The 13,854-nt window shown below is 54.4% G+C and overlaps 1 protein-coding gene across 8 annotated transcripts in view; it reads right to left on the bottom strand.

Annotated features, from left to right (window-relative positions):
* The window catches only part of CACNA1C (calcium voltage-gated channel subunit alpha1 C), a 390,058-nt gene extending 376,693 nt beyond the window's left edge, over positions 1-13,365 (bottom strand). For all 8 annotated transcript variants that reach the window (XM_065943172.1, XM_065943187.1, XM_065943201.1 and 5 more), the window contains exon 1: positions 12,715-13,365. In XM_065943172.1, coding sequence (XP_065799244.1) covers positions 12,715-12,763 — 49 coding nt within the window. In that variant the 5' untranslated portion in view covers positions 12,764-13,365. The remainder of the gene's footprint in view (positions 1-12,714) is intronic.
* Positions 13,366-13,854: the final 489 nt, after the last annotated feature.

The raw sequence follows: 13,854 nt of genomic DNA, 5'->3' as shown, positions 1-13,854 counted from the left end.
ATAAAGAAAGTTGAGTACCGAAGAGTGGATGGTTTTGAACTGGAGAGTTGGAGAAGACTCTTCAGAGTCCCTTGAACTGCAAGGAGATCCAACCAGTCCATCCTAAAGGAAATCAGTCCTGAATATTCAATGGAAAGATGGATGCTCAAGCTGAAACGCCAATAATTTGGCCACCTGATGCAAAAAACTGACTCATCTGAAAAGACCCTGATGCTGGGAAAGATTGAGGGCAGGAGGAGGAGGGGATGACAGAGGATGAGATGGCTGGATGGCATCATCGACTCAATGGACATGAGCTTGAGTAAACTATGGGAGTTAGTGATGGACAGGGAGGCCTGGTGTGCTGCAGTCCATGGGATCACAAAGAGTTGGACACGACTGAGTGACTGAACTGCACTGAACTGGGTGACTGAACAACAACCACCTAGATAGCTGTTTCCAGGTAGACAGCCCTGCCCACCCATATAGCCCCACCCACCTAGATAGCCCCACCCACTGGATAAAGGACTTTGTTGACAAAACCCCTTCTTCCCTCTTCCCCTGCACTTGACAGCAGCCTCAGAACTGTCCCTCCACCTGTGCTCTTAGGCCCCAATTCACACTCTACCATGCCACCTAACTAGCCTCCTGGAAGGCTCTGGTCACCCCTTGCCCTTGCTCAAACACTCCAGAGAGCCTTGCACAACCTCCAGAATGAGAGGCAGACTCCAGCCCAAGGCAAGGGCTCTCCATGTGTGCCAGCCTTCCCTCCACTTCTCCCCGGACATGGCTGTGCTCTAAGCAAACTCAACTCCCCACTCCTCAAAAATCCAGTGCCTGAGCCTGTCAACACTGCTCTTCCTGCTGGGACCCACCCTACATCTGCCCGCCCTTCAAGGTCCAGCCCCGTCACCCATGCTTTCCCCGTTTACTCAATTTGACCGTACATCTCCTTCTTTCAGCCTGTGAGCCCTTCATCTTCATCTCTGTGGAATGCTAGGCACACTCTGCCCGTCGTGGGTGTCTGTGCATCTTCCCTCCCACTGGACTACATGCCCACCCCCCCTACAGAGGAAGGGACAACCAAGGGGCTGTAACCAAAGGTCACAGGAGCAGACCACCTTACAGACAGCAGGCGCCCAACAACACAGTGAGAATGACCGACCACACCAAATCTGGGCGAGGAAAAGCAACTTTTAGGATTGTTTTCACCAAAATTGGCATGAGATTCTCCATTTTCAGGGCATTTCACAGTCAATTTATCCTGAGAAAAGGCTCCTTGTCACTTGGTCTTTTAGACAGCCAGGCACAGGTCAAAAATTTTGCCTTTTAAATAATTGAAACACAGAGCCACAGGATCTTATCCACTGCAGACCAAATATGACATCTGAGTCACTATAATCCCCTCGGATGTGCAGCTCAGATCCCCAGGAGGTCTTGTGCAGCCAGACACGGTGACAGAGGCTCTGACCTTGGAGAAACGCTGTGCAACCTTTCAGCTCTGGATAGCAGCCAAGACACACCTGTGCACAGGACCAGAGGGGGGATGCAAAGGCTGAGCCCGTAAGATGGGGATTTACTAAGAGTCGGATTAAAGTAAGTATATCAGACTGCCAAAGGTCTGACCTGCATTCTGACTTAGCATGCTCAACTCTGCTAATCTGAAAAAGAGCACACACACTTATGCCCCAGCTGAACCTGCCAACTGGGGAGCTGGGCGTGGGGCTGGAGGTCAGCCTGCGTCAGGACAAGGAGCCCTGATGGATGATCAATACGGTCAAGCTACAGGAGGAGCTGAGACCAAGAGTCGACAAGTCATTGTAGCATAGAAAGCTGTCTGGCTCTAATAGGGCTCCAGCAGGAATAAATGGGAGAACATATATGAGCCCACAAAGATAAAGATAAGATAAAGTCTACCATCTGATCTTCTCTCCCTCTCTCTCAAAAAAAACCCAAACCTGATTCTTCTTTTCCTTCCCTAATAAGTCAAGTTGTTCAGATTTTCTAAGCCCACGTTTCCTTATCTGAAAAAATAGAAATCATAAAACTTGTCCCATTACTTCAAAACAATTTTTTTAAGGATAGTTGATAGTAGACAAGAGCAAAATTGAAAAGGTATTCTAGAGCAACCAAAAAGTAAAGTGATGTTATTACTTTTAGGCAAAACAATTATGGAAAAAAATAGCCATCCCAAGAATGAAAGGGTTTCCTGAGTCAGTAACTGGCCACTGGTCCCCGCATGGGGCCGCCATGTCTTCCTGTCTCCTCCCCTCCTCCCTCTGTTCCTGACTCTTTTGCCGGAGTGCTCCTTTTTTCTTGAGTGTCTTTCCCTCCCTCGCCTAGACTACAGTTGTGCAAGGTGCAGGCAAGGGCCCCGGGCACAGCAGCACCCCCAGGCAAGCCCCCAGGCTGGAGATAGAGCCCTCCACCAGCACAGATGTGGGGCCACAGAGCATGGCTCAGCCTAGCCACACAAGACCCATCCTCTCCCAGGGTCCTCACGGTTCCCAGAGTGGATGCTCCTGGACTATACACAGGCAGATGGGGACACACAAACTAAGCATCTCTGTCTTACCTAACACCCGCTTCCTGCCGTTCCGGAGCCCTGCTTGCAGGAAGAGGAGGGAGGGCTGAGCTGAGTCTGGAGACCTTCTTTGTTTTTTGGAAGGGAAGCAGCATCAGTCACTCCTCATTGCTGGATTGTTAAACACCTAGTTAAAGTAAAAATTCTGATACAGGCCCAGGGAGCCTCAGGAACACACTAACCCTCATGACCGCCACAGTGGAATTCCCTGATACAATATCCTCGTGTACACAGGATGGCGTGTTCCGACATGGTGGAACCACATGAGGAAATGGGCTCTTTTAACAAAAAAGCCATAATTCAGACCCAGAAATTCCATTCCTAAGTCTGTACCCTAAAGAACTGAAAGCAAGAACTCAGATACTTGTACACTGATATTCACAGCAGCATTATTCATTGTAGCCTAAAGGCAGAAACAGTCCAAGTGTCCATCAGTTGACAAATGGATAAGCAGAATGTGGTTGGTTCATACAGTGGAATATTATTCAGCCATGAAAAGGAATGAAGTTCTGACACCCATGATATAACATGGATGAGCCTTGGAAACGTCACATAAAATAAGTCAGACACAAACAGACAAATATAGTATGATTCTACGTAAATGAAATACCTAGAAGAGAAAAATTCACAGACAAACAGATTAGATGCTACCAGAGGCTGGGAGAGGGAGGAATGGGGAGTTGTTACTTAGAGCTTACAGAGTCTCTGTTTGGAGCGAGGAAAGAGTTTTGGAAATAGTCTGGTGATGGTTGTACAATGCTGTGCATATACTTCACACCACTGGACTATATACTTAAGATTGGTTAAAATGAAAAACTTTGTTATATATATTTTATAATAAAACATTTTTAAAGGTCATAATTCACATCTTCAGCTATCAGTAAATGTGCCTTACAGACTTAGCTTTGCTGAGTTAAAAGAAATAAATCTTAAAATCACTTTTTGTGTAACTGAAAGAAAGTGCTCGATCTCACCTCCAAGTGATACCCGGGTCCCCAACTGACCTCCTGTGCTTCCTTTTAACTGCATCATTTATCAGGTGGGTCGTTTATCAGGTGGATCGTCACAACCGACCTAGATCTGAATTCAGGGGATGCGCCACCTGCAGTGAGATGGCACAGGTGAGCCCCAGTGACTGGATTAACATCACAGTCAATGATGCTTGAGAATCCACAGTCACACAGAGATGCAGGGGACAGAAGCAGGGATGGGGAGTGACTATCAGTGGGTGCGGGGTCTGTCTCTGGGGTGATGAATATGTGCAGGCTTTGCACAACCCTGTAAACATACTAAAAAACACCAAACTGTACATTTTAAAGGTATATGAAATGTATCTTTTATGGTAAGTGACATATCTCCACCAAGATGTTCTTTAAAAATAAATAAATGGATAACGCATGCAGTCTGGGAGCTCAGCCTGCAAGGATGGGCCCCAAACTCATCAGACCCGGGTTGGAGAATGGAGGGCCTATTTCCAGGGGGAGATTACCGGGGAGACGTTCCAAGAAGGCGGAGAAGCTAGGCCCTGCCACGAAGCAGTCATCTCAAAGCCAAAGCTGGACAGATGGAGTCCCCACTGGGATCTGAGGACCAAGCAGGGTCCAGGCAGGAAGCTCGGGAACAAACGCACAGCTCGGAGAGGGGATGGCGAGCGGAGGCGTGTGGAGTGACCATAGGGCAGCACAAGCACTCAGATGTCTGTCCACCGCCGTGACCGGCGGAAGACGCAGCTTCCACAGGGCACGTCCAAGCCATGCGACACGAGGCTGTTCAAGGTCGTCTCTCCTCAGCCCCAGGTGGGGAGAGGAGAGAGACAGCACGTGCTTGGGAAGTCCAAGAGACCTAAACTTAATTCCCGGCTCCAACAGCATCAGGATGACCTTGAAGACCACTGCTCCTGAGTTCCCTCATGTGAAAAATGTCATTAACACCCTCCCATAGGATGCACGGGGCTTCCCAGGTGGTGCTAGTGGTAAAGAACCCACCTGCCACTGAAGGAGACACAGGGGACTCAGGTTTGTTCCCTGGGTCAGGAAGATCCCCTGAGGGGCATGGCAACCCACACCAGTATTGTTTCCTGGAGAATCCCATGAGGAGAAGAACCTGCTGGGCTACAGCCCATAGGGCTGCAAAGAGTCAGGGACGACTGAAGCGACTTAGCACGCAACACCTAGGATGGACATAGGATGTAACGGTAGGAAGAGAGTACAAAGCATACTGCTCCTGCCCCATCTACAAACACAGAACAATGGATGCTACAACATATTCTTTTAAAAATAAAAATGTAGACATGGATGCCCCAGAGATCACAGGCCCAGAGGCAGGGAGGCAGGTGGTGAGCGGTACAAGGCGCAGAGTTAAACGCACGTTTCCCAGCACACATTTTGACGATGAGATTATTTTTGCTTCGGTAAACTAAAGGCTAGTCTGTCACTTCCCATGTAAAATTAAAGCCCTTTCCTATTTGATGAGTGTCTCAAGATGCCGCATGGAATTGCTCCCTCCCCTTACCTACAAACCGCCAGCATGTTTGCTATATGTTTTTGTTTTTTTTATGCTTATTTTCCAAAGCCAAGGTTGACATTTGAAGCAAAGTTTTGTTTGCCAAGCAGTCTGTCCTCTGGGGCTAAAGAGTGGTTGTTTAGCTTTGGGGAGTTCACATGGACATCGAGGACACAACCTCCTGCTCTCAAGTTCTGGACCAGCAGAGGACTTCTGGCCAGTTCAGAAGGCAGAACCTCGGCCTCAGGCCACACACGGGGACCACGGTCATGAGGAAGCCTGGCCTCCCTGGGTCCTGACCCTCTAGCTTATCCCACAGTCCTGAGAGCCCACAGGCTCAGGTTGGTTGCCACGTGCCAAGAAAACCAGAAGACCAACCCTCTCCGGATGGTCTTTCCCTTCTCCTTCGATTATTCAGTATCGGCCAGGCCGCCTCGGACTCTATTTCTCTTTGTTTCACGTTTCCATCCTTGTAGTTTTAAATAATGTCAGTCACCCAACACCACCTTCAACGCTTCTTGAATGCTACGGAAGTTTCATGGCCCTGCTTCCTCACAGGTTGGTGTCCTGTGATTTGCTAAAGCCAGCTGCCACCACACAGTGATGTACACCCAGCCTCCATTCGGAGCCTCAGGGCTGCCCTGCAAAACCGACTGGCTAAGGATTACTGTCTCCGTCCCACAGATGAAAAATGGGGACCTGATTCTTTCAAACGTCTCAGAGAAAGACATCAAGTCAAAAAATGTGACCCAAGTCATTTTTCTAGGTGTAGGCTTATTTATTTTTCTTTCTTTCTTTCTCTTCTTTACTTTTGCTAACTAACATCTTTGAAAGGTTTTAGCCCAACATGGATTATTTTGGAAGGAGAAAAGTATATAAATGACTGAACATGACACAATGGTTACAAAGTAAATAGAGCTTAATTGAGTAATCAAATCAACATTTCTCAACATTTCTGCCCACAGGCAATACGGAGAAGAACATTCATTTACTGTCTGGGTTTTGGCTTTCTTCTCTAAAGGACAGGAGACAAGATTATTTTATTTTCTTTTCAGCTAGGTTCCAGCAGGCAGCACCATGAGTAGCCGAGTGTATTAAAAGAAAGCCCTGTTGGCAAATGGGCAGCTTGAATATTTCATGAAATGATGGCAACACTGTGTTCTGAAATGGTGGCTTCCTCCCAGGACCTCAGAGGCCACACCTCTGAGGGTGAGCAGGGCTTAGGCCTGGTCCTAAAGCTGAGGACCAGCTCAGCCTCCAAGGTCTTCCAGTCTCTGGGAGCATCAGGTCAGCCACCAAGGGCTCAGAGATTCTGGGGATCGTGGAGGCAGGCCCCAAATGACTCCCTTCCCATAGACCTCTCCTTCTTTAAATGTCTCCTGGGAAGAGGAGGGGTTCTGGGGGTCGAGCCCTGACAATGGAGCAGGGGGCCTTTGTTCGCCCAGCTCAGTAAACTCGGGGGCACCCTGGCCTCTGACAGCTGCAGCCTGACCGCCCTATGCTTTCTACCTGTTCTGCCTGTAGCTCACCTGCATGGCCACCCTGTCCTGTGGTTTCTACACACAACAAAGCTGGCCGGTCCATGAACAGCTGCCAACTCCTTGCCAAGGGAGCCTGGCAACACAGGCTCGTCACTCCCTCAGGGGAGCCCCGATTGGGGCAGAAAGGTGGGGAGCACACAAAAAGGTTTGGAGGCATGTCCGTTCACAAAAGAGTGATCTGAGTTTTGCAGGAGTTTCTTGTGGACACGCACAAACTTTTACTCTGTCGTCTAAGAAATGTTTAAACTTTTCCAATGAAAGACAGCCCCAAGTCTGTTTCTAAATCTACTATCTCAGAAAAGACTTGAGCCAGAACAAAAGCAGGGTCGGGAGAGGGATGGGGGAGGGCAAGAGGTTTATTAGGCAAGAAACCTTGAGCAATGCTCTGAGAGCATCGGCGTGCACCCAGTAGGTCCAGAGAGGGCAGGAGGATGGAGAATGGAGGTGGGTTCCAGGCCCAACTCTCCTGAGTGACCCTGCAGGGGCTTGTTTGCTCAGCTGGAAACGGCGTTGGTTCCTACCATTTCTCTTGTCCCTAAAATCCTCTGATCCTGGAAAGTAAATTCCCGAAGAGACTTGAGTTTATTCTAGGTCTGCTTGGTAACCCTTCAGAGAACACGAGTGTGGAACCGCCCCCTCCCACTCTCTCACACACACACCAGAGGACAACCCGGAAGCGGCCCTGTGATGAAGAGCTGTCTGGGGCCTGTGGACGGGACTGTGGGGTTTCGGTTCCGGCTAGTTAGACCTCCTTTCCCTCACCTCCGTTCAAAGCGAGGTCACCCAGGGCTCCGGGGAGGTGAGGGCCTGTTTTCAACCTCTCTTCGTCTCCTGAGCTGCAGGCCCAAACCGCCCTCCTCTGTCCTGTAAATCCCCACCTAGGTGAATTCAGTCCCACAAGTAGCAGCTGTGTGCCCCACATGCTCCCAGACACCCCAGGGAGCTGGGCCTCTTCCTGCAGCCCCTGAGGCCAAGTCCCCTCCCAGCTCTGCCCTCCAGGGCTCCCACCCCGTCTCACACGGCAAAGAGGTGGCGAGGCCCCAGGGGCCCCAGGTCAAGGCCTGGCCTCAAGTAACGGATACCCATCTGGGACCTGGGCCCCACAACACAGGAGTCCTGCCAGCCCCCACCCTGCTTCCTGCCCCTGTGGATTCCAGGGAGCCCCTGCACCCGACCCTGAAACAGTGCTGAAGGCCCTCCATTTCCCCAGAGGGATCCTGTCACTTCCACTTGTTTAGTACAGTATGTAACCTTGAGGTTCACCGAAACAGGTGTTTACTAAATTATTTTAATAATGACAGTCGTGGCTGGGAGTGTTGCTTCATTATCGGAACGCTTAGCACTTATGTCACTAAATATTTAGCACCTGATATTTTGCAAAAACAATTCCCCATGCCATTAAAAAATTTTTTTTTCTAATCAGTCTTCAGTGCTCATCCTCAGAGCCCACGATAGACTCAGGCAACTGTGAGGACAGAACCTAGAAACAGACTCAATCAGGGCGATTATCTCACTAATTAGTCTTGTTGTTAAGTCTCCAGGTGTTTTCCAAACAATCCATCTGATTCCTTTTTTTTTTTTAAGATTTTTTTTTTTTTTGATGTGCACCATTCTTAAAGTCTTCTTTGAATCTGTTACAATATTGCTTCTGTTTTTCATTTTGGATTTTTGGCCCGGAGGCATGTAGTTCCTTAGCTCCCTGACCAGGGATTGAACCTGCACCCCCCCTGCACTGGAAGGTGACGTCTTAACCACGGGACTGCCAGGAAAGTCCCTCACCGGTATCCTTTAGTCCACACTGGAAAATAAAATTGTCTCCCGATTTCGAACGCAGAGCACGAACTCCAGAGTCTCCGTGAGGCGGTGTCGGCTGACAGGTCACCACCGAGTGACCTCCGACCCCAGCCGGAGGGTCTGGGGCCAGGAGGGGTGGGTGCTCCAGCTCCTCAGGCACTGTCAGGCTGTTGTCTGGGGCTCCTGGGCCCTGGGAACTTGCCTCAACAGCCGAGGAAGTTCATTCATCCCCCAGGGTCAACGCTATGCTAGGAGGCGGAGCAAAGAAAGGGATGGGAATGAGAACATGGTGGGGAGGAGAGGAGGGGGGCAGGGACCCAGTGCTGAGAAGCAGAACAGACCTCAGTCACTTCCTACCGGAGGTCTCAGGAGCTTTGCTGCCATTCCAGACACCAGGACACCAGCCAGACTCATAAACGGAGATGAGCTGTGAAGTGTCTACCCAGTTGTTTCTGAGGGGAACGTCTTCTTGCCTTTGAGCAACCGCACAGGCCAGCCCCTCCCGGCCCCACACTCCAGCAGGGCCTCAGGCCAGGCCTGGGACCCACCAGCCCCTCTGGTCACCAAGCCCTGGGGAGATTAATCTGGGGAGGAAATACAAACAGGGAGGATATTAATGCAGGGCCGTGACAGGTTCAGCCTAGCGGATGCTGCCTGTGCTAGAGGTCATTGCAGGGCTGGGGCAGGAGGGACTATGGGGTGGGAGAAATCCAAAGTGGGTTCAGTACTGGAGAGGGAAGGGGGTCGTGAGGGCATGTCATGTGCACGGCGGGGCACCCCCGTCTTCGGGGCCTCTGCCCTGGGGCAGGTATGCCTACGAGGCATGGCAGCCAGGTTGCCCTCATCTGTGCCCCCCCCACCGCAGGTCACCTCCTGACGCCCAGGCCCCGGAGTGCCACCTCCTGGAGGAGGCAGGAAGCATAGCGCCTCTGGTCTGGGGGCTGCTTTCATCCCCCCAGGGTCAAGGCTGTGCTAGGAGGTGGGGGACACAAAGATCAGCAGGCCCTCAGACCCTGACCCGAGACACCCCTGGGTCTCCTTCTGCATCCAGCTTACACCCAGAAGAACCCATCTCGGGCAGTTCTAAGTCACAGAGAAAACTGAAGGAAGAGTCCCAAGTCATCTCCAAGATTCATGGGCCAATGGCTCACCATCTCCTGTACCTGTAGCATCAACTTGTGGAGAACCGTTCACCCAAGGAGAGGCACAGGTGTGCAACGGTGCGGGGACTACATCACCAGTCTTCCTGTCTGCCATGTACCAGGTCCCAGAGGGCATTAGGCTCTTGTGTAATCTATTTAAAATAGCTCTTCTTTATTCAGTGTGTGTGTGTGTGTGTGTGTGTGTGTGTGTGTGTACATGCGCGCATACACGCGCGCACATTTAAATACTGTTAGCATGTGCTCCGTGGAAATAATGAATAATTGATTCTTGTAATAGATTCGATTGTCTAGTACTCTGATACACTGGAAAGTGTCTGAATGGTACTAGAAACGGTATTTGGAACCTTAAAAGCTCTTTTCTCCAGGTTCCTCCACACAGAATCTGAGAAAGAGAAGTTAATGTCACCCCTTCTTCAACCTGCACAAGGTGGGGTGAAGGTAACAATGCCCTCCGACCCCTCACCGTGATTGCTATCACTTTATTACGATGAGGACTGTCCTGCCGCATCACTAAGTCCCGCTTTGAAAAGAAAAGCACGGTGTGTCTTCCACTCCCAGAACACGCCTCCCCCTCTGCCTCATCTCCAGCAGATAAGGGACATTCTGATGTTTTATTTGTTAAATGGTTGACTATTAAGAAACTCATTTGCTAGCTGGAGCCTGCAATGGAAAATCAGCCCAGAAAAGTGGGAGGCTGGCGAGCGACCAGAGCAGATGGGAGATGGAGGTGAGGGGAGGCCCACAAGCCCCTTCCAGCCTGGACCTGGGGTCGGGGGCCAGCCCTCGGGGAACCTGCGGGCTGTACCAACGTGCTGACCCCCCTCTCCACACCCTGACCGCCCCCCTACACACACACAGCACTGCAAACCAGGGCGAAAGGACCCATGCACTAAGCGACGGGGAGAGGAGGGTGTAACCCCCAGCCCCGGCAACTTCTCCAGCCCTCCACTCTGGCTGTCACCATCCGCCCGACGTCATCATCCGCTCCTCAGGCCTCTCGGGTCCTGAAACCCTGACCCCGGGCATGTTCCATCGCCCCGTTAGTTCCGAAGCCACAGCCAGCCCTTCCTGGCAGACACTCCTGCTCCTCCAGGTCTGCCCCTCCTCCTCACCTCCTGCCCCAGGAAGACCCCAACAATGCCAAGGTTGGGGGGGAAGAGGGGGAAGGCAGCAGGGAGACAGGGGTCCTTTTGCTCTCACACCTGAGGACCACGTCCAGGAAAGGAGGCAAAACTGCTCCGAGAATTATATAATCACTGCGGCTTCAAGGGAGAGGACTGGGATCCAGGTTGCCATAGCGTTTGTGGCGTGTGGCTGGGAAGGCAACGCGCCCGGCCACGCGCCCTGCTGCCTGCCGGCCCCTCCATCTTCCTCGCAGACCTCACAGGGCCTCGGCTCCTACTTTGAATGTCTGCTCTCCGCAGATGGGAGGGGAGGAGGCACTGGGGGACGGGGCGGGGCGGGGGGCAAAAGGGAGGGGGAAAAGGGCCAAGAAGGATTTGTCCTGCACAGAAAGGGGACCCTAGGAACTGCTGAGGATTATCACCATGTGAATAACAAGCATGACTACAGGTCACTGTCATTGTGGGTGACAGCCAGGACGTGGCCACTGGGCGCTCCGCTTCAAGGCTGCCTGGACTGAGCCGGGATCCCCGATGGCAGAGACCTACCCTCCTCCGCTCTTCACAGACATCACCCTTTCTTCTGTGTCTCTCCCGTCTCCCTCTGAATCCATCAGGAGGGGTGCAGGGAAACAGGTGAGGGGTGGGACATGGGGACAGAGCTGCCCTCCTAACCTGAAAGCCATGGCTCATCCTAGAACCCATGGCCCTTGACACAATCCTTTCTACCAAAAGAGGCCACAGTCTCCCCATGGCCACCCAAGCTGGAGATCAGTTTCAGGTTGGACCGAACCCAGGGAAGCTGCCCGGCGGCCTCCGGCTCCAAAAGGGTAGGGACTCTGCCTGCTAAGGGTGAGGCTGGGGGCAAGGGAGAGAGGAGGCTGGAAAGGAGAGACTCGGAGACAATCCCTCCACAAGGCTGTCCTCGCAGGAGCACCTGATGTGCCCAGGAAGTAGCAGGACCAACAGCGACAGGTACTGAGAAGGAAGAGGTTGGAAGGAAGCATGTAAACAGGGAGGCTTGGGAAACTGGGAGAGGCGAGGCAGAGCCTGCACCCAGAGGCAGAGGAAGCCACGGGGGAGGCCCAGCCGGAGCTGGAGGCGGCCACACTCCAGCAAGACCGGCCCTCTCCGCTCCATCTTGACCTTAATTGCTGAACAGTGCCAAAAAATAATAACTTGTTAATATGGGCGGGGGTGGGGGGGTGTGAGGGAGAAAGTTTCCAGGAAGTGGGGAGTTGCCTGAAAGCCTTCCCCCCTCGCAGGGGGAGCGGCTGACACTTGATGCCAAGGATGGAGACGCTGGAAAACACTGGGCGACAGTGTACAGCCGCGTGAGCTCGGCACACCCTTTATTATTGCCTTAAAACATGAGAAAGCAGAGCCCACACACCGCCCGATTTCTAACCCCCGCTGACATCCTCAGGTGCTAGCCCGCATGTGGGTGCGAATAAGAACACCCGGGGCGTGGGCGCGCGGGGTCAGTGGCTGCAGAGAGGTGGGAGGGTGTAGGTGAGCCGAGAAGAGGGACACAGGGAGAGGGAGAGATGGAGGGGGACACGGGGAGGGAAAGAGAGGGAGAAGGAAACGGAGAGGCGACGAGAGACTCACAGCCGTCTCTCGGGCCCCACCCGCCCCCTGGAGCGCGCTGCCCGGGCGGGGGCGCAGGGCCGGGGCGCCGGGCAGCGGGCGGGGGCGCCGGCCGGCCTGGTGCGGGGCGCGCGCGCGCGCACTCCCAGCCGCGCCCGGGCGAGGCGAGGACCCCGGCCCGCGGGGCCGGGGGCGTCGCCGGCCGGGCAGTCGGGCTCCCCTGGCGAGCGCGAGCCAGCGAGGCCGGAGCAGACACTTGGGAACTTTTCCCCTCGCCCGGAATTTCTCCGGACGCGCGGCTCGGGGGGTCCGCGGGCGCAGGCGGGGGAGGGGCGGGGATTTTCCGCTCGGTTCGGCCCGGGTCCCGCGGGCCACCGGCCGCTTTGGGAGAAGGACGCGCGGGCGAGGCCGGCGGGCGCGGCAGCGGGGTCCAGCCTTACCTTGGTGGTTCTCCTCCGGAATGTACATCCTCGTGTTTTCATTGACCATGGACCAAGAATCGTGTGAGCAGGAGAAGAAGCCACGAAGAGGAGGAAATGTCAAACACCCCCGAGCGGGTCTGCCCTGATCCCTGCTCCGGGCCGGCGGTTCTCGTGCAGAATCGAGGAAGCCGTGGGTCTGCAGCAGCTCTTCTTTTCCTCTGACGATTACCTGATCCCCATCATTGCATCAAACACCAGAAACCGTTCCTTTCCACTCCTGCCTCCTTCAGCGGGGCTGTAACGCATCCTCAGCACATCCGGGCCCCTTTCAAGAATTCAGCGCCGCACCTCTGGCGGCCACAGCATTTGAGAAAATAAATCGGGAGGCAGAGCTAGAGGAGGCGGAAGGGGAGAGGGGCGCGCGGACCCCAGGACGGGGGGAGGGCCCGCCGGCCGCCGGCCCGAACCGTCTCCGCCTGCTCTCGGCGCGTCCTCCCCGGCCCGGCTCCGCTTTCTCTGCCCGAAGGTCCGGCGAGTCCCGAGGGCTAGGAGGCAGGAAGGCGCCGCCGCTCCGGGCCGCGCCGCGCGCCGCTCTGGCAGGAGCTGTTTCTGCAGAGGCGGCGAGAGGGAGCCGCGGGCAGGAGCGCGGAGCGCGGCGCTCACCCCGCGGCCCGCCGCCCCGCCCGCCCGCCCGGCGCGCCCCAGGCGGACGCGCTGAACGCTTCCAGATGTGGCGGCGGCGCGCGGGGCTGGGCGCACGGCGCGGGGCGCACAGCGCGGGGCGCGCGGAGCCGACTCGAGTCCGGCTAGAGCCCCAGCTCGTCGGATCGCCCGCGCCTCGGCCCACATGCCGTCCAGACACACCCCTCGCGCCCCGCCCCGGCCCCCACGTCCTGCGCGGGCGCCAAGGCGGCGAGGCCTCGGGCGCGCAATTCCAGGAGGGGCTGCCATCAGCCCTCCTAGAGTCTCGGCGGGTCGGGCCACTGAGCAAAAGGCGTCGCGATGCCAAGGCTCTGTTCGATCCATTAGGACCAGGGCGGTTGCACGAGTGGCGTGGAGAGGCGAGGATGGGGAGACAGGGCAGGGAGAGAGGGCCCGGGGGGCGGAGCCTCCTGGCGAGGCAGCGGTGCCCAGATGTCTGAGCAGATTAATAGACCG

This window comes from Muntiacus reevesi, chromosome 1, assembly GCF_963930625.1.
Source record: "Muntiacus reevesi chromosome 1, mMunRee1.1, whole genome shotgun sequence".
NCBI lineage: Eukaryota > Metazoa > Chordata > Mammalia > Artiodactyla > Cervidae > Muntiacus > Muntiacus reevesi.
Note: the sequence above shows the minus strand (reverse complement) of the source record. Positions and strands in the feature narration are given on the sequence as shown.